Source organism: Aplysia californica, unplaced genomic scaffold (genome assembly GCF_000002075.1).
Source record: "Aplysia californica isolate F4 #8 unplaced genomic scaffold, AplCal3.0 scaffold00044, whole genome shotgun sequence".
Taxonomy (NCBI): Eukaryota; Metazoa; Mollusca; class Gastropoda; order Aplysiida; family Aplysiidae; genus Aplysia; species Aplysia californica.
In genome coordinates this window covers 1,165,571-1,193,043 of record NW_004797314.1, presented here as the reverse complement: position 1 = coordinate 1,193,043, position 27,473 = coordinate 1,165,571, and the positions used below count along the sequence as shown (strand labels likewise).

At 37.9% G+C, this 27,473-nt stretch overlaps 1 protein-coding gene across 1 annotated transcript in view; it reads right to left on the bottom strand.

Annotated features, from left to right (window-relative positions):
* Positions 1 to 2,281: 2,281 nt before the first annotated feature.
* The window catches only part of LOC101859154 (bridging integrator 3), a 34,869-nt gene continuing 9,677 nt past the window's right edge, over positions 2,282 to 27,473 (bottom strand). The window contains exons 3-10 of the mRNA XM_005092313.2: positions 26,016 to 26,056; positions 21,093 to 21,154; positions 20,182 to 20,318; positions 16,472 to 16,512; positions 14,615 to 14,675; positions 13,282 to 13,362; positions 8,385 to 8,519; positions 2,282 to 7,736 (exon numbers count right to left, since the gene is read on the bottom strand). Coding sequence (XP_005092370.1) covers positions 7,590 to 7,736; positions 8,385 to 8,519; positions 13,282 to 13,362; positions 14,615 to 14,675; positions 16,472 to 16,512; positions 20,182 to 20,318; positions 21,093 to 21,154; positions 26,016 to 26,056 — 705 coding nt within the window. The 3' untranslated portion in view covers positions 2,282 to 7,589. The remainder of the gene's footprint in view (positions 7,737 to 8,384; positions 8,520 to 13,281; positions 13,363 to 14,614; positions 14,676 to 16,471; positions 16,513 to 20,181; positions 20,319 to 21,092; positions 21,155 to 26,015; positions 26,057 to 27,473) is intronic.

Below are 27,473 nucleotides of genomic sequence, written 5' to 3'. Positions count from 1 at the left end.
GAGAGAGAGAGAGAGAGAGAGAGAGAGAGAGAGAGAGAGAGAGAGAGAGAGTGTGTGTGTGTGTCTGCCTCTCTTTCTCGATCTCTCTGTGTGCGCGTATGCTACATCTTACTTGAAACAGGAATAAGTTATCCTTCCACCCACCTCAACGGTATGTCTAGTTGACCATAACCTTAGGCAAAAGTTATTATTCAGGCTTTGGAACCTGTCACGCCTTTGAAAAACGGTAAGCGTAAATTTCGACTTCCTGTTATCAAAATTAGTTCATCGCATGACGTCAAAGCGACTCGAATATTTGGCTCCTGGAAGCGTGGAGACCCCGAATATAAGTTGCTGGTACAGAAAGTTCCAAATGGAGAGGCCAAGGTTACTTTTACCTCAGAATCCTCTTTACACGTTTCAGGGTTTGTCTTCGTGATGCAGCCGATGTATTGTAAGTCACTCTGACCAACGGTGGCCCGTGTTTCTTTAGGTGTTTTTTTTTCCTTTTCTTTAAATTCTGGTGTTCGTACGTCCCCCCATCGACGCAATTTGGACTATTTAAGAGGCGGGCTTCCGACCCTGCCTGTAAGGGCCGATCCAGGCAGAGAGGGATACAACATATCCCAGCTGAAAAATCGAGATACATACTCAATAAAAATTCTCTCCCCACTCAGTAATCGAACTTGGGTCTCTTGAGTGCGACAGCGAAGTGCCTAACTGCTACATCACAGACGTTTTATTTGAATACATACCAACACCACAACGACTGAAGTCTCATCATCGCGCTCATAATATGACCTTGTGCAGTTGCGAGTGCCGTAAAATAGGTGTTTGATAGGAAAGAAGGCACAAACCACACCACCGTACCAGCCAGCCACCCACTAAATAGACGAATGTGGATGCCAGTGAGCTGTTGCGAAAAGAAAGTCAACAGTGAGACTAAAAATGAACGAAGCCTTTTTGGTGCCACTTTATGACGCCCACAGATGAAAATAATTGAGAGGAAGCAGAGGAGGACACAAGGGAAGAGGAGGCATAAAGAAGAAGATGAAGAGGAATATGGGAAGTCCTTTGGAAACAAAAAACAGCAGAAGTGAAGAAAATATATTCAACAAAAAAATACGGAAGTAGACGTTTATACGGCAGACCGTCAGAAAACTGGAAGTGCCGATTCCACGGCACATAATTTCAGCCAGTCAGAACATCCGGAGTATGATTCACTTTTCCAGAACACATTTAAGATACATTTTAAGATAAATGTATGTTTAGTTAACAATGTTTATCGTTTGCTTCCATTTTGTGCATTACGGACAATGATGAAATGTTTTGTGCAATTGTAACTTGTAACACGATTGAGAGATGCACACTTCTGTGCAAGCAAAATGAAGAGAAGACTGTTTTTGCCAACAGTGTTGTGCTTACGGGGTGCCCATTGCGGATGGGATCGGGATGATCGCCCGACTTGTACCCTGAAAACAAATCGTTTTTGAGGCGACAAGTTGGGCGCTTTGGCTTGTACCAAGATAGTCAGTTTGCGCTGTCTATATATGGCTAATGCCGTCTTGAGTCTAAGGATCGGAATTGATATTTTGACGGCATTCCGTCTAAATACAGACATGTATGGGCCTTTGAAGTGTCTCAATGCAAGGCATTTAATCCAAGGACGTGTAATGGAAGTACCCGACCCGACCGTATTCCCCAAAGGGGTACAATCATTGTTTCGTCTGAATGCATGTAAATCACATTATTTTATAACTTATTTTCGTTTACAATACATTTTTTGAGTGTAGAAGATGAGTAAAGTACATGCATTGTAGATCTAATTTCATATACCGGCACAAGCACCGGATACTTCCATTACACGTCCTTGGATTAAATGCCTTGCATTGAGACACTTCAAAGGCCCATACATGTCTGTATTTAGACGGAATGCCGTCAAAATATCAATTCCGATCCTTAGACTCTAGACGCCATACCGTATGTTCAGACAGCATGCTGTCGAAATATCAACAACGATCTTCAGGTATCACCTCTGATGTTCAGACGGCATGCCGTCAAAATATCGCTACCCGAAAAAAAAAGTGTAAATACAAACTCATGACAAAATAACATGTTAATTCCTTGGCACAAAGTTGACCATATCAGACGTCCACTAGCCACCCAGGACGAAGAATGCCCAAGAACAAACAGACAAGGACAGTGAGGAGAAAGAGGAAAAGACAAGAAGTAATTAAAACAAAATAACAGTGAAACTGTAGACAAATGAAACACCACAGGAACACAATCATAAACACCAGTGTTACTTATTTAGCCTCCACATTTTATTGCGTAGTAACAAACGAGTGAAAATCAATTTAGAGTGACCAACTGATTAGTGACGCTGAATACCAGGAAAGCGAGTATTTTAAGAAAAACAGAACAGCTCCAGCTTCCTTTATAAATCATATTGTGTTCAAAGATTCATTTGTAAATATTTGTGAATGAACATTTTATTCCAGAAATCATTGCATTACCAATATGAATGAAAAGCAATACTCCTCAGAGATAAAAAAGCATGCTCACACCTAAGTGCAACGCTTAACTAATGAGGGACTTTTCCTACTTTCGTCAATTAAGCATGGTATAATCTAGTATAAACATCTGAATCAACGCAGTTTCAGAAAAAGAGCCACATATCTGTGAGGTGAATAAAGATCAAGTAAATGTGGCACTCCACCAGTGCTGGTACATGTACTGATAGGCCACCAACATCTGCACTAAGTCATTTTTTTTTCATATTACTAAATAAATAAAAAATTTCTTTGTAAAAGTTTGCTTATCCTTCACTGGCCAACAGCTGGGAATAAATATAGCCTGCCTTACAGGAGACCTTCTATAAAAATTCAACAAATATAGGTGAGAGAGTAGATAGATACAACGCAATAAAGAAGTTCCAGACTTGCCAACTTTTTCAAAACCCAATCACGGTCACCTGATGTTATAACATCACATTATGTAACAATGAACATAACTACATCAAATGGGACTGGTTTTGGTGTAGTGTAGGTGATAACGTTCTCAAAATTCTCAGCTGCTATAACCAGGTAATTCTGGACAGTTGACATGCATAAAGTTCTCGGACCAATCACATTTAAGATAGTCATTTTTTATTACGCTTCCTTCGTCTGATTTTCTTTCAAATATTTTTTTACCCTATTTTAAGTTTTGATCTTACAATAAAAACGTAGTGTTTTTCAAGGTCCCAGGATACCCATCCTGAAAAAGAGCACATACATAATATCATATGCCTTTGTTGCAAACTGATTAAATAAGCATGCTGACAGTACTCAAAATTTAGAGAAAACTCAAAAGACACAATCATATGGATAACGAAAATGCACTGTACAACTGACAATGCAAAAATGCAAGAAGGAGGTAGGACCTAGCAGCACCTGTCAAACAGACTACGGTGCAGCAGGGCAACTGCCAAATCACAACCTGATCACAGACTTTGATGTGAGTAATGATAACAGAAAAAAATAACCACAGAAATATGATTTCCATGGGAAACAACTAGGCACATACAGATTTTTTAACAACATTGACATACCAGTTATATTGTGTATAACAAAAATTAAAGCCACAAAAAGATTAAAAATCGATAAGATATATATAGAACCATTTCACAAAAGCTAGCACACTAAGAGCAATAAAAATTCCTAGTTCAGCAAAATAACAGCAAAGAAACCAGCATACCACATACTGTGAATGCCCTTGTGCCAAGCCACTTTAAGGCAAATGTTTGAAATGAACAAAGAAACGGGTCTTTTTCTTTTCTCCAAAACAAGTCACATTGACCAGAATTATCCTTGACAACTTTTTACAATACAGTAGGCCCACTTTATTGAGAATTTTTACTGAATTAATCAAGGTTGAAGTAGGATTTGTCTGATGTTTACCTGCTTTTCTTAAGCTAATGCATCTCAGAGAGATAGGAATCATTTAAGATTTATACAGAAACACAAAATATTTGTACTGACAAACCAATAGAGGAGAATATCCTTAGTCTAGTAACATTAACATCTTTATATCCTTAACACAAATCAATACGTTCAGTTATATAATTAATTACTATTACAAAGAGGTAGGTACACACATTGTGATACATTTAAAGAAAAATGTGTGTGTGCCTGAGAAAAGGGTCCATAATAAAGTTGGCAATTTTCAAAACTGAAGATAATGAAGTTTTAATTGGGTTTTTCAACTTCTAAATCAGCTGATTCTTTAATTTTTCAGATATCTTCAACACTTATTAAGGAGAATTGCAGGCAGGTTTTGTAAGACAAGGTACCGTACAAAAAAGAAATTTTTGAAAAAAATAGCTTAACAAGTAAATGACTTATTTTTCACAAAAATAACCAAATCTGCCATTCTCCCCTTAATCATTTTCATTAATAGATATTAAATATATTAAACTTCAGTAAAAAAAAGTGTCAATACACGTAGAGTGGAGCATTAAAGTTGTGTAAAAATTTGTAAAAACACAAAACCAACTGATGTGAATATGTGAGAAATTAGGTCTCTGTACCAGTGTTCATGTACACTACAATTCACTGTGATGGGGAGATACCGTTTACACAACATGCTAGGGTTTGGGCAGAGAAAAAGCTTATTAGATTGTGTCCATTGGCGACTTAAAAACAGGTCTGAGATACTCTTTAAATTTAAACACTTTAATTTTCATACAACTTACAAATAAAAATTGAGCTAAAGCCTTTTGGAAGAGGATTTAGGAAAAGTCGGAACTTTAATTTTCTGTTAGAACTACATTTCGACCTGTGACCAGGTACATCTTCGTACGCCTTTAGCTCAAAACTGACTTTGCCAACATATGGTCCCTTTCCTCAAGCACAGACGCAAATAACGAATTAATTGTCTTCTTGAGATAAAAGAGAGCCACACACTAATCTCAGTGTGTTTTTTTTTTCTCAAGACAACACCTTCCTATTCAAAGCCTAAGCCAGGAATTCTCCTTGATTTAAACTTAACCGTAACATTTTTTTTCTCACTAGGCTGAAGTAACATTGAAAAGGATTTTTATGAGGAGCTGAGCAGTTTCCATTTCTATCATATGAAAACTGCTGCAGAACTACCCATCTATAATTCTGGCGATCATAAGACAAAGAAAAATGGCAAGGGAATGTGAAATATATGATATACAATAAATGTGCAGAAGAACAGGTATAGATACATGATATATATATATTTACTAAAATATCCGATTTGATTTGAGTTGCATAGAAGATTAACACACAGCTGGTGAAACAGCTCAGTGAAAGATACAGAAAAAAGAGACCAGAGACAAAGATAAAGAGCAGTTTGTAGTCATATAATTCCTTTACCTACAGTCGAGCATAGGTAGCCTGAATTTCTCTTGCTTCAACACTGAACAACAGGCACTCACTATCCATCCTTCAGTCCTTTAGTGATTTTTCATCAATATCTCTTATTTTTTTGTGTTATCACTATCATGGTTTTGTTGAATTATGGATGTGTCAAACACATTTGTCAACCCCTGGCATGTTTGAGATATCCCTGCTCGACAGTAATTCTGTATATTGATAAAGGTGCTTTTGGATTTGGAGTAAAGCAAGTGCAGTAGACAGGAAAGAAAATACGTTATGAAATATTCATGCCATACAGTATGTGCAACAGTAAAACACATAAAAATCAACAATTAATTCAGCAGTACCAGTAAAAGACAGAACACAGTAAGGTATGGGACAATATAGATTTTAAACAAATATTTGAGACACACAAAAGGCAAAAATGAAGAAGGCGTAAGTTTTCTATAAACACTGACTACCACAAAAGAATAAATGCTACAGTTCACAAAAATGCAGTGAATGAAGTCTTCTTTTTGCCCCTGCTCAGTGGGGCAGATTTGTTTGTTAGTGTGTGGGTGTGAGTGTGTGGGTATCTGTGTGTGTGTGTTGTGTGTGTGTGTGTGAGTTCATGCCTGCCTGTGTCAGTGTGGATGTATACTATAAAAATTGTTCTATTCTGAATAAAAATCAGGCCGATGGGCTAGAACTCAGAAGGATAGGAAAAGTAAAGTAAGTCTAGAACAGAACCATTTTTATATTTTAGGCACTCAAGTGTTATATTCACCAATTCCCTGAAAATTATAAACAGTCACAAAAATCCTCCAGTTTGGTTGGGAACTAATTTTGCATTCAGCACAGAGAAGCCAGAATTGGTTGGGCTAATCTTCATCAAATTTCAACTACTTAGGTATCTTTAAAATATAAGCAATATGCTCACAAGACCAGTATTTTTCACCTTTTTTGAGGAGGAAAAGATTTCCTGGAAAAAAAAAAAAATCCAATTGTCCAAGTAAAGCAGAAGTACTGTGAAGCATCAAGGCACAAGTAATCTATTTACACTTTACTACAACTGAACACATCAGGTGCTCAAAATCAGTTTGAATTCTAAAGACTCAAAATACACCTATGCAAAAGTAATTCTTACCATTTATAGTACATTCAATATATCTGTGAGCATCATATGGCACTGACATTTTTCACAGCATTCTCACAAAACACAAAACTGAGTAGTTGTACTAATGCAAGAGATCACTGTAATATAAGCAAATAGTATCAAACCATTGAAATCAGAAAACATGTAACTGAATATATTAGCAGTCCTTTCACACGATGTCAGCATCCTTCCAAAGTAGACAAGTATATAATCTGGAATGTAATCTCATGCAACTACCGACCCGCAGCCCATAAGCCTTTTCCCGCTCCACAACACATACAGTACACAAATGACAAAAAGCAACAGGTTGAAATTAAACATCCTGCTTCCAATCTTCTACAATTCCGAAAAATATGAATTCGAGGGACGGTTCCTCTCCTCCTATAAATTCAGAACTGAGACTCAAACCAACAGCCCTAATTACCACAACATATGACATATTGCACTCACCACTCTCGTTTATGAACCTAGCACCATGCCTTTCCACATAGTTTCAAAGCAATTAGAGGTGCTTTGATATAAGGCTATTTTTTTGGAAGTTAAAAGCTTTGACTTTTTGGCTGTTACAACAACCGCCAAAGAGCAGTGAAAGATTTTTTTACCTCTGATCACAGGTTTCATTTGGAAATAAAAAATGTGTTGCAATGTGGTGGAATCAGACGCTCGTCAATTTTGAGGGAATGTGGAGTTACTGGTATCATCTTAAACATAAAGCTTGTCCATTTGTCTTGCTTACGATGAAGGAAAACCCATCTATCTCTATATATGTCAAGGTATTAATGACTGAAGGAGGTGGGGGTCGCCTGGTGTCAGAGGTAAAATTAGCAACAAAATGGGCAACAAAGATTGATTGTTTCCATAGCTTGAGAGTCATGGAAACTGAAAATTTATATTTTTTTAGCCTTTATTCAACATTTTTCAGTAAAGTCCACCCAGAGATGTGTTCTTAAATTATGGACATAAAAGGTATCAAGCCAAAAAAACAAATTCGATAAAAATTGTCAAACCAGCAGAAAAATGCTGATTTGTTCAATTTCATTATTTTCACGAGCGCCTGTTTCATCGTGCTGCCTCACAAATGAATCATTTCAGTCTGTAGTAATAGCCAGGGACCTAAGCTCTGCAAGACCTTGCTGGACTTGCGACTTGTAATCATGCTTTGAGTGCTCACGATGCCCATTCATAGTGTTCGACAGCTCTCCATAGACTTTCACAGCTTCCGTTGTGTACTGAACCTAAACAAAAAGCAATATACTTCATAAATTAATTTTTTGCTTTAAAAGTATATTTTCATATCATTCTTACACACGCCCACACACAGACACACACATACACACAGGGTCTGAAAGTTCAATGACATATAATATTATGGTTTATGAATATAACAAGAATGAATTATAAAGTAATCCTATTATCTCTTTGTTATAGTTTCAGGTGTATGATCTTCAGGGCACCAGGTTGCAAATGTAAAAAAAAAGGAAAAAAGAAAGCCTAAATAACATAGCCAAGTAAATGTTCATTGAGGTCCTATGTGCTATTCTACCGTTTAAGGGGTTGCCTCCCAGCCCATTTCAAAGGGTGAGGTTAGAGAGAAAGGGGGAAATGCTTCACAAGCAAGCTGTTTCTGTGGTACTCTCTACAGCTTTTTTTTCCTTTCAAAGAACTAAACTGAACAGCAAATACCTAACCTCATAAACCTTGACATTTTCAAAATTTCACCTGTTGTTAAGCTAAAACAGGAGGTGAATTCCCCTTCCCATGGTAACCACGGTTTAAAAAACCCAAAGAACAGACAAACTTAATACAGAAGCAAAGTTGTCTTTACTATTTTTACCCATCGCAGATGCTGATGTGAAAGGAGTCCAAAGTATAGCAAATTTTACCTGAGACTTAATGAGAGCTTCAAGAGAAGGTTGGAAGTAGTCTGCCCGGTTTTCAATCATTTTCGGAATGTCTTCACACACACTGTTGTTCTGACTGGTGAAGTCTGCTTGGGCACTTGTCAAAGCTTTCTTACTCTGAAACAATATAGACAATCAAGAAAAAAACTAAGTCAGTGCACGCCATAATCAGAAAACTTTTGGGTCTTCAAAACAAAAGCATAATGTGATCTGATTATAAAATCATTTTTAAAGAGGAGGTCTTGCCTCTTTTCTCACGGGACAACTTCCAATGAGCACAATAAAAAAACTCTCATTCTAATTATCAGTTGTGTAACCAAACTGCTAATCAGTAGTCCATAAGTTTCATGCACCCTAAAAATTTCATTCTGTTAAAATTAAAATGACTATGGTAACCTTCGATGTTACAGAGTGCATATGTTTCTGTGGGGCTGCACAAAAATATCTTAACTGGGTGAACATTTTACAAGTCTCTTGAATTTCTGACTTCCCTTCCTCTCTATTCTCTGTTGTTTTAACAGTCCAATTCCTATGAAGATAAAATAAAAGGCCACCAAGCCTGATATTTGTCTCTCTATTCAGTCTTTTTTTTTAGATAGTAGAGTAGACCACTGCAGGGAAAGAAGGCAAAAGTTATAAACAATAACAGTCATATACTAACAAAGCTAACTCCATTTTTTTGGGGGGGGGGGCTAAAGGCTAAAGGCTAAAGGCTCAGAAACCGAATTACGTTTTAAAAATTCTGATAAAACTAAAATACCAGTGTGCAATTTAAACCATCTGTAGTTGTGCAGCTTACAGTGTAAGTATAATGATTTACTTTTGTTATTCTGTGCCTTGTTCACTTAATCACAGATCACAGAACTTGAGCCAATGTTCCATTAGCCACAGTCGCATGTTACAAAAACCCCAAAAATACTCAACGCCCCGGAAGCACGACAGAGGAGCGCATAAAATCTCATTGCATCATAGCCATGGATCTAAAAAGTGGCAGCATTCATTTACTTTACAAATGCAGCTAATTCCAAATTATTTTTTACATGACGAGCAAGCCAAAATGCTGCTGTGACGTAGGGCGTTCATCATGCCTTGCCTAGGGCAAGGACCAAAATGACAAACATCGTTCAAGGTAGGTTGTATTCTGCCTACTGCTTCTATTAGATGCAAATCGTACAACAAATCGCAGAATGAAAGTAAAACCCAGAGTCATAAAGCTAAAATAGCATTCAGAAGACGACACTAACTTCCTTGAAAAGAAAGACAAAAATAAGAATTGGCTTCCAGCACTCCAAATATATCCTCCTTATACAATATTCAAAAGGGTATTGTGGGTCGGTCCTCTTCAAGAGGTCATCAAGGACAATGTGTGAACAACAGTTACTGCTTAGGAGGCATGAGACACACACCAAGGAACAGACTCTAGGAGGGGCGCGACCAAAGGTGTGAAACATAACCAGTTATTGATTCCCTTCCCCTGTGAAAAGGTAATTATATCACTGTAAAAGTACAGTCTAGCCTGCCTTAGCAGTCACCTCTCCAGGGCAATCATCTGTACCAACAGTCACTGTTCTGTGACACCCTTGCATTTTTCTTATATTTTTTACTGAATAGACAGAGCCTATGTGTTGTTATATGTGGTTTACATGTGCCATTTGAGAGTTCATTTTCATACGTGTTGTAAGTGACCACAACTCAGACCATGCCCATAATATCCACTTGTCTATCTGATACTTTTTTCTGTCATCTTGAATGACAATGATGAACAGGAGAACATATTGCATTAAAGGAACAAAACTTGACTACTGAACAAAATACTATAAACGATAATAATCAGACATTTCGACTGATCAGTGTAAGACTCCATCATACGTTATTTTTCAAAATGACATATTATAGTAGTCTTACACTAAGCAGTCGATTTGGGCTCAAAGAACACAACTGATAAACATGTAACCGAACAAAAGAAATAGAAAAAACCCTGAACAAACAACAGAATTTGAGTTCTACAAGCCCTAATATTCTATATAGCTACCTACAAGTGTGATCCATGAGCATTAAGCAAGGGAACGGATAAGACAATAAAATCTTATTTGAGGTGCAATGTTACATAAGGTTACCAAAACTAAAGGTGCTCTTAACGCAAAAAAGACCTGATGTTTAAATTCTGAAAGAACTAGAATATAAGTTTATTACTGTTGCTATTGTTGTTAATCCAGTAGCCCTTGAGGTAGGGGCAGGAGAGAGAAAGAAGTTGCAGTTGGAAATCTTGCAGTATGGAACATTAGAAAAGTAAGAATAAACGGTAAACTGGCTCCTTGACATAATTAATAACAATAAAAATTAACACTTCAGTCACCTAAAGAAACATAAACAGTTTTGAAAAGGACAAATTTGAAAGACAGTTCCTAGAAATGTGGCAGACAGTGTTTAAAAAGAAGACAAAAGTAAAGACGCCACTGAACAAGTGGAAGTAAGCATCATCGAGGCTGTAGGTATGGTGCTGGAAAGAATCGCTCTTACTCTTAGTCTTAATCTTAACCCGCTGAATCCAATCTACGAGATACGGTAATAGTTGTAGCAAAGTACCCAACCACAGAATCGAGTACGAACCACTTATCCAGGTTTTTATTGAAAATAATCGGTCGCTTGGACAAGAAGTAAAAAAACAAACAGTGCCACGGCTATTTTTGTGTTTGTTAAAATACATGAACCATGTTTTTAGTTTTGTTTTAGGCATTAGCGGCAAAGAAAGTGAAAGTAGACGTAAATCTAGAAAAACAAGGCGATAGGATTGATTTTAGTACTTGAAAACTTCAAAGAAAAGCTAGATCTAGACCATAGATTTGCTATAAGTTGCTATGGGTAAATCGAGTGCCGAAGAAAATATTGTTTTCTCAGCTCTTTCCTTCCTCTTTCTCTCTAATAATACTAAAAAAAACATTCAAAGTAAAATCTAAGCCAAATTTCATATTGATACCTTAAATAGTTTGGGCACAATGCATGTCTAAGGTTAGTGTGTCGAGTTCATACAGATTTTTTGCCAGCGGATCGCGGCAAACCAGGTGGACACAAGTGCACTGACCGCGGCAACACAGGGTGAATTGGTTAAAGCAGCTGTCAGGAAGGCTCCGAATAGAGACATGCTACGATAAAAAAAACCCACCTCAGAATAAACCTACAGAGTGTCCATCCATTTGATTGACATTCTTCCTGTTTTAGACCCCACTGGCCACAAACAGGCACACTGAGGTAATGTATTTTGAGCTACAAAAACAAGCAAAAATAGTCAGAAGGGCAGAGCATATAAATATAGATGTCACAACTCTCTGACACCTTGCTCTTGTAAGCAAGAAGGAAAGCCTTGTTGTGCAGCCATTTAACTCTTTCCACCGACACAGCGCGCTCCACATGTTCACCAAAAAAGGAATTAGAATCGGAATTGAAAACATTAGATCTAGCTCATTCGTTACCCGCATTCTCATCATGGCGTAAGAGTAAAGCAGCACTCATACTAGGTCTACTCTACATTTTTCAAAAAAATTTACTCCAATGCTTATACAGTGGAGTCCACTTATAACGAGTCCTGAAACAACCAGAAGTCTGCTATAAAGACACTATTCTAAAACCCTGTTTTTTCCCTTCTTTATCTTTGTAAATAAAATACTGCTATTGCGCAATCAGTCACGCGAGTCGGTTATAGCGGATTAATGCTGCTGCTGGGTGCAGCAGACAGACCAATTAATAAACATATATAAAACCTTGCCAGTTGAGAAAGTTGTTGGTGATCCAGCGAAACAAAGAACGAGAGAGCCCTCGCGAACCAACAATGAAAGCCGCAGTGAATGAGTGGGGAGGGTGTGGCATGCGCAGACAAGCAGAACGCATCGCGTGATAGGCCAGCCCAGTCTAGATTATCCAGGCATACCGTGCCTCTCACTTCTCTGGAGTGGGATGGAGAGGTCACAATGCTGTGATAGATGGAGTGAATGTACGACGTGCGCAAGCAGACGTAACGCACCACAGGGTGTGGTGGGGTGGGGAACAACACAGCGGGCAAGTTAGCCTAGAGCCAGAGCCCCTTCTTTCTGATCGCCAAAGCCGATTTGTCAACATTGCTGGTGCTAGAGAAAGAAACCTGATTCGATTTTGATCAAGTAAGACCTTGAGATCATGTTGAAGAGAATCATCATCAGGGGAAATACAAAAAGGAATAAACAGAACACCAAAATCATAGATTAGGCCAACTTTACTATTTCCCTTGAATTTATTACTGGATCCCTAATAACGAGAATCCTGCTATAACGGACATTTCGCACGGGTCCCCTCCCTCTCGTTATAACAGGATTCCACTGTATACAAACTGATTTTCCACCTCGAAGACAGAGACCAAAAAAATTATGTAAAGACGCAGGACATACCAGAGTCACAACCCCCCTCTTCCTCCACCAAACATCTGCTGTGAGCCTTGATGATAAGTTTCCTGTCAACTATCTGTCTGTTGGATCAGGTTTTCCCCTCTCCCTCTCTGTCTGTCAATATGTCTGTTTTCCATCTGTCAGTGGCCGCACAAAGCACCTGCGACTCATGCATGAGAGCATCTAAACACTACTCCCCATGCACTGTACCTCACACTGGGCACACACCTAACACTGAAACAGAGCGACACCAGCAAACTGTTCTAGTTTTTTCCTTCCTACTGCTGCAAACTTTCAAGTCCCCACTGGCACAGCATAAATAATTAAGGTGGCTTGCTGCTTTTGTCCTAATGTCAGGGCTAACCAGGGATATTTAGGAGATATTCTAGATGAAAAATATAGATACGTACGAAAAGTGGTAAAACCATCTAATTGTCACACTGTCCTTTTTCTTGTGCACTCACCGAACTTAACTTGACGACATTCTGTCCCGTCCTGTCCCGGTCTTGGTACTTATTCACCTTGTCTTGACACTTCTGGAACTCCTGGAATTTACCATCCAAATATTTGTTGAGTTGATTTGTAGTGCACTGAACATTCCCGAGAACAGAAAAATTAAACCCATACTTATCCTCTGTCTTATTAATGGGAAAGGTGATAAACGCAAATTCAGTTGATATATATTTTAGACTAACATTCACATGCAATAATTCAAAAAGAATTTTGAAAAGTAAAAAAAAAAGTAGAGAAACATTATTTTAAAACTTAACAGAAATAGAACATTTTGACTATTCACAAAAATGTTGACTATTTAGAAAATGCTTTAACTAGCCGAGAAATTAGTGGCATTACATGATACTATCACAGAAAAAAAAAATTGATTGCAAAATGAAAAATACATTAAAATATGTGAGGAAGCATGGTGAAAACAGGCGCTCGTCAATATAATTAAAGTGAAGAAACTGGCATTTTCCGCAGGTTTGTGATCTTTTACAGAATTTTCGTTTTTTGGCTTATCACCTTTCATGCCCATTAAAGAACACATTTCTGTGTAGATTTTACTGAAAAACGATAAAAGGCACAAAATGGTAAATTTTCAGTTTCCACTGACTATGTCGAGACACATATGTGAGGCATCATGGTAAAATCGGGTGCTCGCCAAAATAGTGAAATTGAAGAAACATATTTTTCCATTAGTTTGGGAATTCTTATTGAATTTTCGTTTTTTGACTCAACACCTTTTATGTAATATGGAAACACATTTCCATGTGAATTTTACTGAAAAACAAATAAAGGCCCAAAATATGAACATTTTCAGTTTTAAAGGACTCTCAAATTATTGAAGTTACCAAACTCTGGCAGTCATTTTACCACTGGGACCAGGTGACCCCCCCCCCCCCCCTCCTTCAATTGCAAATAAAATTATTTGTATTCTAGATAGATGAGTGTTTTCTTAATTGAAAGAAAGGTAAATAAATAAGCTTTTAGATGATACTAAAATGGCCAAAAACTGACGAGCGCCTGATTCCACCGCGTCATAACATATATCTCCATGTGACTAGTGACTTTAAGAGTATGTTTGCTTGTATCTAAAAACAACTTATTCACAAACTAAATTCAAACTGACAATTCAAAACTGAAATTCTAGCTCTACTCAGTAGAAAGAAAGGAAAGAACATTTCAAACATCGAATAAAAAATAAGCCATATGCATACAAATATGTTGCATTGTGGGAGGAAGAAGAGGAGGAGGAGGAGATGATAGAGGACAAGAAGTAGTAGCACACTCAAAACTTGCCTGGAGGGCTTGATCCCTTTTCTTGACTGCTACCTGGGCATACGGAAACATGCTCACAAATCTGTAAATAGAACCAATCTTTACTGAATGATATATATCTATGGCAGACAAAAACTTCACTCAAAATGAAAATCTAAAAAACACAAGCTAGCATGATGAAAAAAAGAGAGTTTGCTATACAAATGTTGACCACTCTAATTAGTGTCACTGTTGTAAGAACAATTAGCAACACAGTTTGACCCTGTTTTACAAGAGGTTCAGTACAAAACATTGGATTTTCACATTTTTTGGTGACAGTAACAATATGGACAAGTTGAATCTTATTTATTTTACAATTCTGAGGACCCCAACCTTTACATTACTTTTTGGAAGAAATCATACTCTTAAGACCTCAAAGTTGAAACGAAGGTAGCACTTGATTTTTTTAAGTACACAATGGAGCCAGATATTCATGATTTTGAAAAAGCATTTATAAAATTGTAGCTTTCAATTGCTGCTGTATATTGTTATAACACACTTCATCAGAATTTTAGAAATGTGAGCACCGCACTTAGGTATAGGTTCAAGCTTCAAGCTGAATGGATGAAAGGAAACAGGAACCCCCAAAGCAGCTGAAAGGGTGGGGTTGTGGCTATGAGTGGTTACTCTAAGGTATCGAATAAGCGTCCTCCCCCCGCGAATTTACTTTTGGCGCACCCCCTCCTCTCCCCTCCCTTATTCCAAACCCTCCGTTTATTATTTTCCAGCAAGCCACGACTGAGGATTATCTGAAACATAATATATAAAATCTAGATATCTGAATGAAACTTTATGTTTTTGTGTGTAAATGGCAAATTACCCTCAGTATTAGTACTGGTATCGGGTTGGCCACCTCAATTCTCTATGCATTTAAAAAACTTTTTTACATTGGTTTATATATTTTTTTAATGAAACTGGTTTGTTCCTAAATGGGAAAAGTTGTCACAGTAACTTACTTATATTTCATGATTTCTTGTTCTTTTATTCACTGAAGGAGAAATAAAACAGGTCTGTTCCTACTAGTACAGGTCATGAAGTTGAATATGCCACGCCAACCCCCCCCCCTCCCGCTTATTAAATTTGGACCACTTGTCCACACCCCCCGTCTACCCCCCCCCCCCCCACCCCCGTTTATTCGATACCTTAGAGTAGTATGCTCAGTTTCACAATAATGTCCACGCGTTCTGTTGTTGCTAGGACATTGAACATCTGTTTCTTGTTGACGCTGAATGTCCTGGCAACAGTAGAAATGCGCAGAGTATGCCGATGGTTCAACTTGTCTGATACTGAGTTAAACCTACCAACCATCTTGCGTGGAGACGATGATCAAAAGTTATTGCTGCTTTTGGTAAACACAGATCTAAACTTCATGAACAAAAAAAAAGCAACAAAAAAAAGCCTCTATGTGTTCAGGAAAAGATGCACAATTTTCTGTTTCTTAATATGGGTGCTGTGAACACTAATTGAAGCATCAAAGTATAATTTTGAAATATGACCTTTTTTTTAAAGAGTGCTTAGTATTACTTGAGTGCTAGAGTTTTTTTTAGACAATTAAAGACTTGTACTTTTTAAAATATCACAGTATATTAATTTTATTTTCGTTTAGCAGGTAAATTCCAAAGATGTACTGACAGCTGAATTGTCGTCGGTTAGTCACTCTTGCAGTGGCAGTCGTTAGGCAATACTTAATAGTTTAAACTCTAAGATCTATATTATACTGAAGGGGTGCAGGGAGCTCTGGACTAGATAATTCTTCACTTCTATTGCTCCCACCACTTTGTGAAACCTGTAGCATATAATATACTAATATAACACTTAATAATACACATTGCTACTCACTTTTTTAATGGTTCTAATACTGTGCGATGCACTACAACATTCTGAGGAGACAAAACAGAAATAAAAATGTTTGAGTCAGTCCATGAATGGGCACTAACACCAATCAAATGTTATTGCGGCTTTTGGTAAACACAGATCAAAACATCATACAAAAAAACACGGGGGGGGGGGGGGGGGGAACTTTCTTTCTTGCGACAGTTTTGGTCCCTCAAATTTCTAACCGGAGACACAAAACAAACGGTTTGGTGGAGCTGAAGTCAGCCATCGTCATCCACAGCTTTCCCTATTTCATGTTTTTTTGCTTTAGTGTGAGTATTACAGTACTTGCCACACAATTACGTCCTATTAGTGCTGAAGCTTAGACTAAGTTAGAGGTGTCACAGAGAGTAAAGTTGTTCCCGCATCCGATCCGGACACTGGGGATTGCCTTGTTAGTGAGACAACTTCCTGGGCCTTCGGCATATTGTGGTAGGGTCACAGAGAGAAATAAACACAAAAAAGGAGGAAAGAAAAGGAAGATAGATGTTTGATAGGAAAGAAGTAGCAAACCAGCCAGTAACCCACTATGACAAAGATGTGCACTTAAAAAATGTATCAACATATTGAAATGGGCTTTTAAATAGATATATAAAAGATGTTGAGCAAAAAAACAAAAATTCAATAAAAATTGCCAGACCGGGAGAAAAATGGCGTTTTCTTCGATTTCATTACTTTGGCAATACCTGATTTCACCACAATACCTCACATCTAATAATATGGTTTAACAACCCCTTTGGACAAAATAATCCACAGAATAGGCAGGGCAACAATAAGATTAAAAAATGAGAAAGAAAACGATCAGCTCACAAGCAGGATGTCAAAATCTACGATACAGTATAACACGGATAGAGCGAACACAGAAGACTCGAAATCACTCATCCGTCGAAGTGAGCCAACGTTTCCGTTACTTTTTTATCTTTGTAAGAGAAAATTACGCGAAGCTCAAACCCAAACACGGAATAGATGAACAAATTACATCGCTGTAGAGGCCTTAAGTCAATGTCCTTTGATGTGCACTTAAGACAAAATAATAATAATTTTTTTGTTTTTTTTAAACGGAAAAAGGCAAGGGGTAAAATACCACCTTCCCCATCCACAGAAGCAGCTAGCTGTTCTATTTTTAGCACTCTGCTCGACACGCACGCGCGTGCACACACATGCAAACATACACACATCATGGAGCACCCCATTTTTCATTCACCATGGCTTCAACTTCAAATAGATATAAAGCATAACAAGAGCAAACACTTCTCTAATCTACCCCGCTACTGCTCCTCATCACCATCGCGCTCATCGCTGGCCCTGGCGGAGGAAGGGAAAATGGACGGACTACCCGAACCAATTCATTTCTACCGCACTTATTCATCAAAGGGCCATAAAGAAACAATTTTTGCTTCTTGCCTTGATTCTCTGACACAGCTGATGCCATAACACTGTTCATGTATCCCTTTAACTACGGATCCCTCAAAACAACCGAGGCCATTCGCGACGAATTCCAGCTATCTGGATTATACTGCATGCGCAAAAAACTTGACCAACTGATAGGGTTCCGATATCAGATTGGGGCACAAAATTGGGACTGCCAATGTACACATATCACTTTATATTTAAGGGATTTCCAGAAGAAAAAAAAATGTCTGAGAATATCACCCGCTGCAACTCATACTATGGGTTATACAATTCTACTAGATCATTATGGCGCCGGTGGCCTAGTGGTTAGTCTCTCTGACTTGCAACCATAAGGTCGAGGGTTTGAGTCCCGTCAGGGGCCCGACATTGTGTCAGTGGGAAAGGCACTTTACACAGATTTTCCTTGTTTCACCCAGGTAAGATTAAGTACCAAGCTATGGACAGTGAAAGACTGTGTCAGTGTGTTAGTGTCTGAGCGCATGTAATCTGCAGCTTGCACTGTATGCATTCCAGGAAGCCAAGAAAGTTTCTGAGTGATCTAGGGTCTGATGGGGGGGTAATAATAGTTGTAAAATACACTGAGCATGTTGCAGAGCGTGGTTATGTGTTAAATAAATGCAATTATTGTTTTTCTTCTACTTATTATTCTTATTCTTATTAGTTTTATTATCAATATCATTATTATCATTATTATAATATCACTCCCACAAACTAGTAAAGCAAAAGAAATGTATTTTTTATCTATGCAACTTTCATGACAAAAAATCTTTATTACATTCATTACAAATAAAATTCCCGTTCTGCGAATTAAACAATATTCAATTAGCATTAAAGAGATTGAGGACAATATAAAAATATTTTCATCTTTATTGTATTAAATTTATAGAAAAATTTCCCTATCTCTCCGGGCGTCTTTCTGATACATTTTTCTCAATCATTCTTTGTGTCCCTTTCTTCTTTCTTTTGTCTGTTTCAAGACCAAGTTAAAATTCTTTTTAATCCAACCCTATGGGGAATCAAACTCGGACCTCTAGCATGACAAGCGGGGATATCCACCACTATACCACCAAGGACGCACTACATCAGCTGAAAGATGTCTATAAATAGGTGGAAATCAGAAACTTAAAAACATGGATGCTGGTGTAAACAGCCCAAACTTGTTTGTTAGATAAAAAATAGTACACACTCTTGTATTTGATTTTCGACTACAAAAGGGCATGGATGAGGGGGTCTCAAACTTGAGGCCTACAGAATGATATTTTGCAACCCCTACTTGGCATCAAATTTTAGTGTAAATGCAGCTTGAATATTTTTTTCTCCCTTGCAGCTTTTCGTCGAAAAAGTGTCCTTGACTTTTAAATAATTTTCAATAATTCATGGGCTGCCATTGCTCAAGTTCAATAAAGCTTCCAGCGCTATTTGTTGACAAGTTAGCAAACGTGATTTAGCTACGTTTCCCATTTGGTTAAACATTACTTGGAACTTTTTTTAGAGGGATACTTGATTCGGCCCACATGTGTCCAGACTCTACCCCTAACGGCCCCCTGGGTATTTGAGTTTGAGATTCCTAGCGTAGACTGAGACGGTATCCACTTTAAAGTAAAATTTCAGAATGACTGGAGGTCAAATAGCCTGCAGGCTTGATGAAAAACCAGGCACTTAAAAAAATATTACATTGAGGCTGCAATAACCCCCCCCCCACACACACACTTAGTTCCTGAAATGTACTGATCTTGAAGTACTCCCCTGAAAATCAGACACCTGAGCTATGCAAAACAACATGATGTTCTGCAGAAATAAAATCGGCCACAGACAAAATATCACCAACTCAGAAAAGTGTGGTCAGATAGGCAATACTATAAACATTCTGCTAAAGCATACTGGTGTCTGTCTCAGTTTAAGAAGTTTCAATCTCACCCAGCAAAAATGTTCTGTCCCATAAAACATGATACATTTGTACATCGCAAAACTAAACAAGAAAATAGAAATTGATTTGTACTTTTTGTAGACCTCTAAAAGTAATTAAATTCGCTTAGCTTATCAACATCATTCACAGCACTGTTTTAAGGCCACAAAAACAAACAAACCCTGTTTTGTCCTCAGAATGAGTTGAGGTTGGAGAGTTGTGAGGCAGGATACAAAAAAATATAAATCAGTTTTATCTCTCCAATGAAATTGTATCTTATCTTGGTGGGAAACACTGTAATTTTCACCTTCAACAAAAGAGCACATGGATTTAAAACAATAACTCGAGAATATACCAGATCTGTCATATGCATGTCCATCTTGACCAGGGCAGAGTCCCAGCCTTCTATCTGTGAGCGAAACTCATCCTCTGACTGACAGAGTGGTGTGGGCAGCAGGTCTTGAGTCAGCTTCCTCTCAGTCTTGGCAAGGGCTGAAATTATATTAACAATAATTTTTATTTATTTGCCAAGGTACATGGTGCACTTTTTTATAGACGAGCAGCAGATTTCATAAATGCATGATAAAAAGGATTATGGATTAACACAAAAACTCGTCGTTATCTTCACTTTTTGGGTTGGTGTTGTACCATGTGCCCCAAAATCTGATCATTTCAAAGGCAGAACACTAAGCCCTGAGGTAGGAATAATGAAGAAGGAAGAAGGGAGGAAAGAAGACAGAGACTACATATCAAACTAAATAGGATAATGCATGCACAAGTGAGCATTGATGTTCTTGTTATTTCTGCCTACTATACCCGGAGCACTGGGTTTACTTACTACCCCAAACCAATTTGGGAACCAAACATGATCAGGCAGTCAGATGGCTTGCAAATAACAACAAATGAGGGCAACTTGTGAATCCTTTAGAAAAGAAATGGTGGAAGCAGTGAATTATCAACTTAAAACTATATGGTAGATCTATACCTCTGTTCATATCGGTGCAAATAAACATTTAACAATATGATGAATTAAATGGTGTTTTACATATTCATATTATTATCTCACCCTATCATTTCTTTGAAATCTTTCTGCCTTTTCTTCTATATTTCTACATCACTTGTATCTCATCCTATATGCTCAGGCAAAGTAGCAGTGACAAATCAAATAGAATTACCAAGTCTGTTAGTGTTATAATGCTCAATTCCAAGAATAAATAACTACATCTTTTTAGTTTTGTCCCAGATGAAACTCAAAAAACATGTTACCATTGTTAGCCTCAGTCATCCTCTTCCCATCTTTGTATAAACGACGAGTCAACTCTTCCAGCCTGAAATTTGAAAAAAAGATTACGTTTACAAACTTCCCTTTGGACATCTACGTTCATGTGGACAAAAATATCCCTGTTTATAACAAGAACAATTATATTGTAAATTGCTGAAAATAGACTGGAGTTACTTCTAGCTTATCACAATAAATAAAGTAGCACAGTTTGTCACAAGGTTCAAATATATCTTGTTTTAATGGTAAATTCCTGGCGTACTGGCACTGAAACACCTTGTGGAGGTTTTCATTTCATACAGCTCACTATCTACAGCTTAAACAATTCTAAAACTTTTTTCTACTCATAACCTACTTTGCGTACAGGCATGAAATGGGAAAAAATTGGCAGCTTGGTACGATGAAAAGACAAGAACAGTCATACTGTATTACCAGGTAAAGAGTGTTCTCCAGATAATAGGCCTGATTAGGGTGTTCAAAGTTCTCCACTCAAATCTACATCGACTAGTATTTCCTTTGTACAGATATCAAAACTTTCTAAATATGGGCCTGCACTCTTTAGCTTTCCCTGAACTTTTTCCCTCCAATTTTCCTTCTAAATGCCAGATGTTCTGAGCTATTCTCATGATATAAATTTTTAATGTTAAAGGAACCACAATTGTCTTTTCTAATAGCTTTCTTGAAGGATCTTCAAGATGAGATTACAACGTAGCAAGACCAAATAATGCCCTGTACCATATGTGAAGCGTGCTGACAAAATGAGTTACTTCTAGGATTCAAGCATTAATGAAACAGATACATCACGTTTATAGGTGAAGTTTTTACAATTTATAAGTATAAAATAATAATAGACAGGTTTTAATTAAAGAATATAGCAGGAATAGAAAACCTACAACTTTCAACCTAACGCCGATTTTTGGCCAATACAGTCGAACCTGTGTAAGACGGAATCGCAAGGGAGCGGGAAAAAAATTCCGTCTTAGACAGGGGAATTTATGGGGGAGGGGGGGGGTCTATGGCCCAGCCGATGGGATCAAGGATCACTTGTCCAATCGGCAAGCAGTGGTCAAAACTTCACACCTCTCAGCTGCTATCCTGTCTGATAATGACATGTGTCAGTCTTACTTATCCAATTACCACCAGTGCTTGCCTTTCATGGGACCACTGTTTGACCTATTAAAAAACAGAAATGTTTGAACATCTCCTTTGCTTCCACCCTTAGCCCCACCCACCAATGCCACCCCTCACTGCCATCATAGTAACAACAATTCGAGGAACTCGTTTCTCAGCAGGCCACACGATCAGGGCGGCAGGCATTGGTCAATCTAATTTCACACCTCTTGCTTCTGGCTACCCAGGAAAGTTTCCGTAGTGGCTCGCTACTCGAGCACTCTCACACGCAGTCGTGAGATATCACACCCACACTACACTGACCATCTGCAGCACTCAGTGCTCACATGATGGGGTAACATAGGGTAACTTCTACTCTACCCCCATTGCACTCCTACTCCCCTTCCTCGCCCAGCGGCATGGCCATGGCGTTAAGTTTAGAGCCGGCGGAATAAAACTTGCGAGTTTTGTTTCAAATCGGGGCTGAGCGGGCAAAGCATTTTCCGTCTTAGCGGATTTTTCTTTCCGTTTCTGCATTGGACAGGTTTCCGTTATACACAGGTAATTAAAGAGGAATATATCAAGGGGGGAGCGGGGAGATTCCGTAAAGACGTTTCCGTTTTATACAGGTTTCCGTTTTATACAGGTTTCCATTTTATACAGGTTTCCGTTAAGGCAGGTTCGACTGTATCTCCATTTGTCGATTGTGAGAAGTAACTCATTTTGTCAGCACACCTCACATATATATTGCCCAGCTTTGACAGTGCTTATAAAACATATAATGATATCAGATATACGTCTCCTTTGACAATACAGTAGAAAGCAAAAGATATTCTCCAGCACATACTCCACCACCATATAGCCACTGGAGCTAGCAAGCTCCTCTCTCCAACACTTCTTTTGTCTCATGAAACACACACACAAAAGAAAAAGCATATACAAGACAAGGAAACATAAAAAGAACTACAAAGATGAGATTTTCAATATATATGTAATAAAAGTATTGTTGAATGAATTGGGAACATGGAAACTAAAAAGCAGATGGTAAACAAACTTCAGTCTTTTATCAATAAATGCCTGAAAGAACATCATGAAAAGTTACAGGATGGACTTTATCGGAAATTGTCTTTATGGAGGAGAACTAAACAACAAGCAGCAGGCAGTGAGATCAAGAAAAGAAGATGGCAGTAGACTGTGCACACTCTTAGGAAGCCAGTCCACAACGTGACCCAGTAAAGCCAAGGGTGAAAACCCAAAGGGAAAAGGAAGAGATGAAGGCTGATCCATCTGGGAATGAGATCCAGAGTAGGATCTTAAGACAGATGGGACACAGCTGGCTTGAGGTAGAGAGGACGGCCCAGAACAGAGACAGATGGAGAGCCCATCTTGACGGCCTATACCCAATACTAGGGTAAACGAGGAATAGAGAGATATATGAGGTCTGTCTCAGAATAAAGTTTCCCTCCTCCATTAAATCAAAAGTACGAAACCTACAGCCACTAAATTTTGTGACGTCATGACATCATGTCTAAGAAATCTCAATGCCAAATTGCAAGTGCATTGGTGAACAGGTCATAGAGCTGTGACGTGTCAAGTTTGGTCTTCTTACACACTTTGTCCAAGGCAAATTCGACGAAAATGGCTGAGCAAAACATTAGTGCAACCTTCTCATGCTACGACGTCCAAGTTGTAATCAAATTTTCAACTCTTCTTGGCAAGTCTGCAACTGAAACCCATGGTAATTTATACAAAGTAATAGGGAATAATGCCCCATCAATTCAAACAATAAGGAGATGGATCAGTGAGGTTGAAGGTGGGAGGTCTGACATAAAAGATGAAGCACACACAGAAAACACGGGCAGAGAAAGGTGATGCACATTGGGTTTTTTTTCCACATGAGCGGCATCATACTATCATACTGAGCTGGCTAGTCACAACTGGTGTAACTGTCAATGGTGTCTACTACACAGGTTCGCCATCAAATACAAGTTGAGACCTGCGATCCGGAAAAAAGACCCGCTTTGCTTGAAGAAGGCATCATCTTGCATCATGACAACGAGCCTGTTCACAAGTCCCGAGTTGTGGACGAGCTTTTTGAGGACTACTTGTGGGAATTATTGGAGCACCCGCCCTATTCGCCCTATCTCGCGCCACGCAACTTTCACCTCTTTCCTAAGGTGAAAGAAATGCTGCGAGGTCAGCGATTTGAGGATAAGGACCGCATTCAAGAGGATAATATGAGAAAAGCACTCGGGACCTTGGACAAACGATCACTAACCACTGTCTTTGATCGCTGTATACATCAAAAGGAGAAATGTCTTGAACTTTATAGTTCCTACGTTTAATAGGTATTTGAATAAGCTTTCTGTTAATACCAAATACAAGGCGATTTACAATTATATGTGAGGACAGCATGACAGGGAAACTTTATTCCGAGACAGACCTCGTATATGCAGGAGGCATATTACCTAAACCTTGCTAAAGTGGATTTAGTATAGTATAGTATAAGGTTTTACGGCGCTCGCAACTGATAAGGTCATATGAGCGCGCTTAAGTGGATTTTCCATCAGAAATCATTTCACCCACAATATAAGAATCTTAACATGGACAGGCGTCATTCTGATAAAGACAAAAAAGGATCTTATAGTATAACTTGACAGACCGCTATTCACAATTTCTAAAATTCCAAAATACAAGCACGAATAATTCATAATCACGAGTCATAGTGCAAAAAAGTGTTGCTGTATTCCGAAAGATGCAAAAATCATGACAAAACATTTTTTAAAGAGAAGCTCACATTATGAAGAGTTCTATGGCATATTGGAATATTTATATTAGACAATATGACGGCAAAATTGAGAACTTACAATAACAATGACAATAGAAAAGAAACAAACCATATACTAGAGAATCTTCAACATCCTTATAATGTGGTGGAGTGTACGTCAATAACAGACAAATTCATGTATCCAAAAGAAGCAACACACATGGCAAACATAAACAAAAAGAGCCAGAGAATAAATGTGTGTGTGCCTAAAGAAAGGTACCAAAAGTCGCAGCAGACCATTTTCAGCTACAGGCTGATAATGACGTTTCCCTAAAAAAATTATAGTTCCATCATTTTTTAAGAATGTTTTAAAAGAGTTTTCATTCATATGACTTTAAATATTTCATTTTGAATAATTTTGAGGGTAGCGTGTGTTTTAAAAAGATCATGAAAAAAAAGGTGTTAAAATCTATTCTATGGGTGGTTGTCGGGTGCTCTAATGATGTTTGCTTCTTCTTTCCTATCAAACATCTATCGTCCTTATCTCCCCTTCATCTTTTTTATGTTTTTTACACTCTTGTAACAGCTCTAATCTTCTGGTGCTCATATGATCTTATGCAGTTGCGAGCGCCATAAAACCTCTACTAAAACTAAAAATCTATTCTTGGAGCATGTTTTCTTTTCCCCGCTATGTTTTACCATTGACTTCTAATCATAATATTGATCTCCACTGAAAGCCAAATTTAAAATGAATTTTTCATAAATACATTAGAAACATTTGAATCTTCATTTTTTAAAAAGTTTTTAGGTGTTTTAAACTTAAAAGCTAATTTTCTCAAAATTAGATTTTTATACCCTACCTCGCAAAATGTGCAATATCTCAAAAACTACTTGAGATATCTCAAAAATTCAAAAACCACTGTGTTCAACATTAAGTCGAAATGGTTAAAGTCCGACTTTTGGTACCTTTCTTTAGGCACACACACAAAGGTAGAGTCTTTCAGGTAATGATAAATAGAAATATTATCCTTACTCATCCAGTCGTTTCACTTCCCGCTCAAAGTCTCTTTGTGCCTGCAATACAGGTACAAAAAAGAAACAAAACAATGAAAACCATTTTGTTCATTGAAACTACGAACATTCGTCAAAATACTGTATGTTTATTGTGACTAACAAAAAGTAAGCAGTGCATTTACTGTACTAACACAGAAACAAACATATTTTATCCTTGAGTAATATTCAAAAACACAAAGTAAGAAATATTTCATCATGACTAAGAAAAACAATGATAAAACTATGAGATGCCTGGTCTAACACAAAGCATCAGAAATGGATTGTTTATCTCATTCTATGATTATCTTGAGTTAATAGTAGTTGGAATATGTAAAGAATGCATTTCCTTAAAAGACCAAGCTTCAGATGTAGACCATCTCTTTAATGCTTTCTCTTGCCTTGAAAGTTACATGAACCTACTTACTGAGACAGCCATGCTCGTCATGGGACGACAAAAATATAGGCACTAATACAAGGATGTGTTTCCCTGATTATCTATTCAAAATTGTCCAATACAGCCACCCACTTTTAAGGGAAAAGTGTATAGCTTAGATAGGTGGACTTCTATCATTATGGTTTAGAAAAAACACAAGGGGGTAAGAGGAAAGTGGTTGTTGGTACAGATGATTGTCTTGGACATGGACAGGAGGCCTTAAGAGCAGGTGCGACTCTATCATACAAAAATATAGTACTGGCAAATGTCATTTTCACTAAAATACACTTGATATGTAAAGTTGTATCACAACATAATAGAGTCTTCATTCTTAAAATCAATATGGGGAGATTTTAACACCCTGCCAAAACACCTGGTTGTGCAAGTGTCCAACCATTCTATCCCTCTCGATCTGATGGAAGAACCTACAGAGCAAAAATATATGGCTAGCCGCGTGATTCAACCGCATAAGTGCCAAGGTATAAATTTTTCAGAAGAAGCCAAAAACTGTTTCATTTCTTTATACTCGTACCTATAAATCTGAAATCCATAATATAATATAATGTATCACGATGGTCTGTAACTAACTACAAAAGTTACAGGACATCTGCGTGATACAACCGCCTAAGTGACAGTATGACGGTGTCTAGGCGTTTGAATCACCTTAATCAACACAACGCCACTCGGCGAGCGCCAATAGTCGCTTGGGCGTTTGAGTAATCAACAAAAGCAAATCATAATAGTTTTAAGAGTAATTATAAAGTTAAAAGTAATTATGAAGTTATTTGGTTGTGTCTTCTGGGGCAGGACTGTTTTTGACCTCATGGAGTTGGTACAAAAGACCATTCATTTTAACGTTCAATTTGTACTGGATGTTTTTGTTCAGTGTGTATCAAAGGTAACGAACGTTTGTGACAACAGGGTCGTTTTTGTTTCAGCCAGATCTGAATGGTAAAGAAATCGAACAATCAAAGTATCAAAGTGTGTGTGTATGTGCGTGGGGGG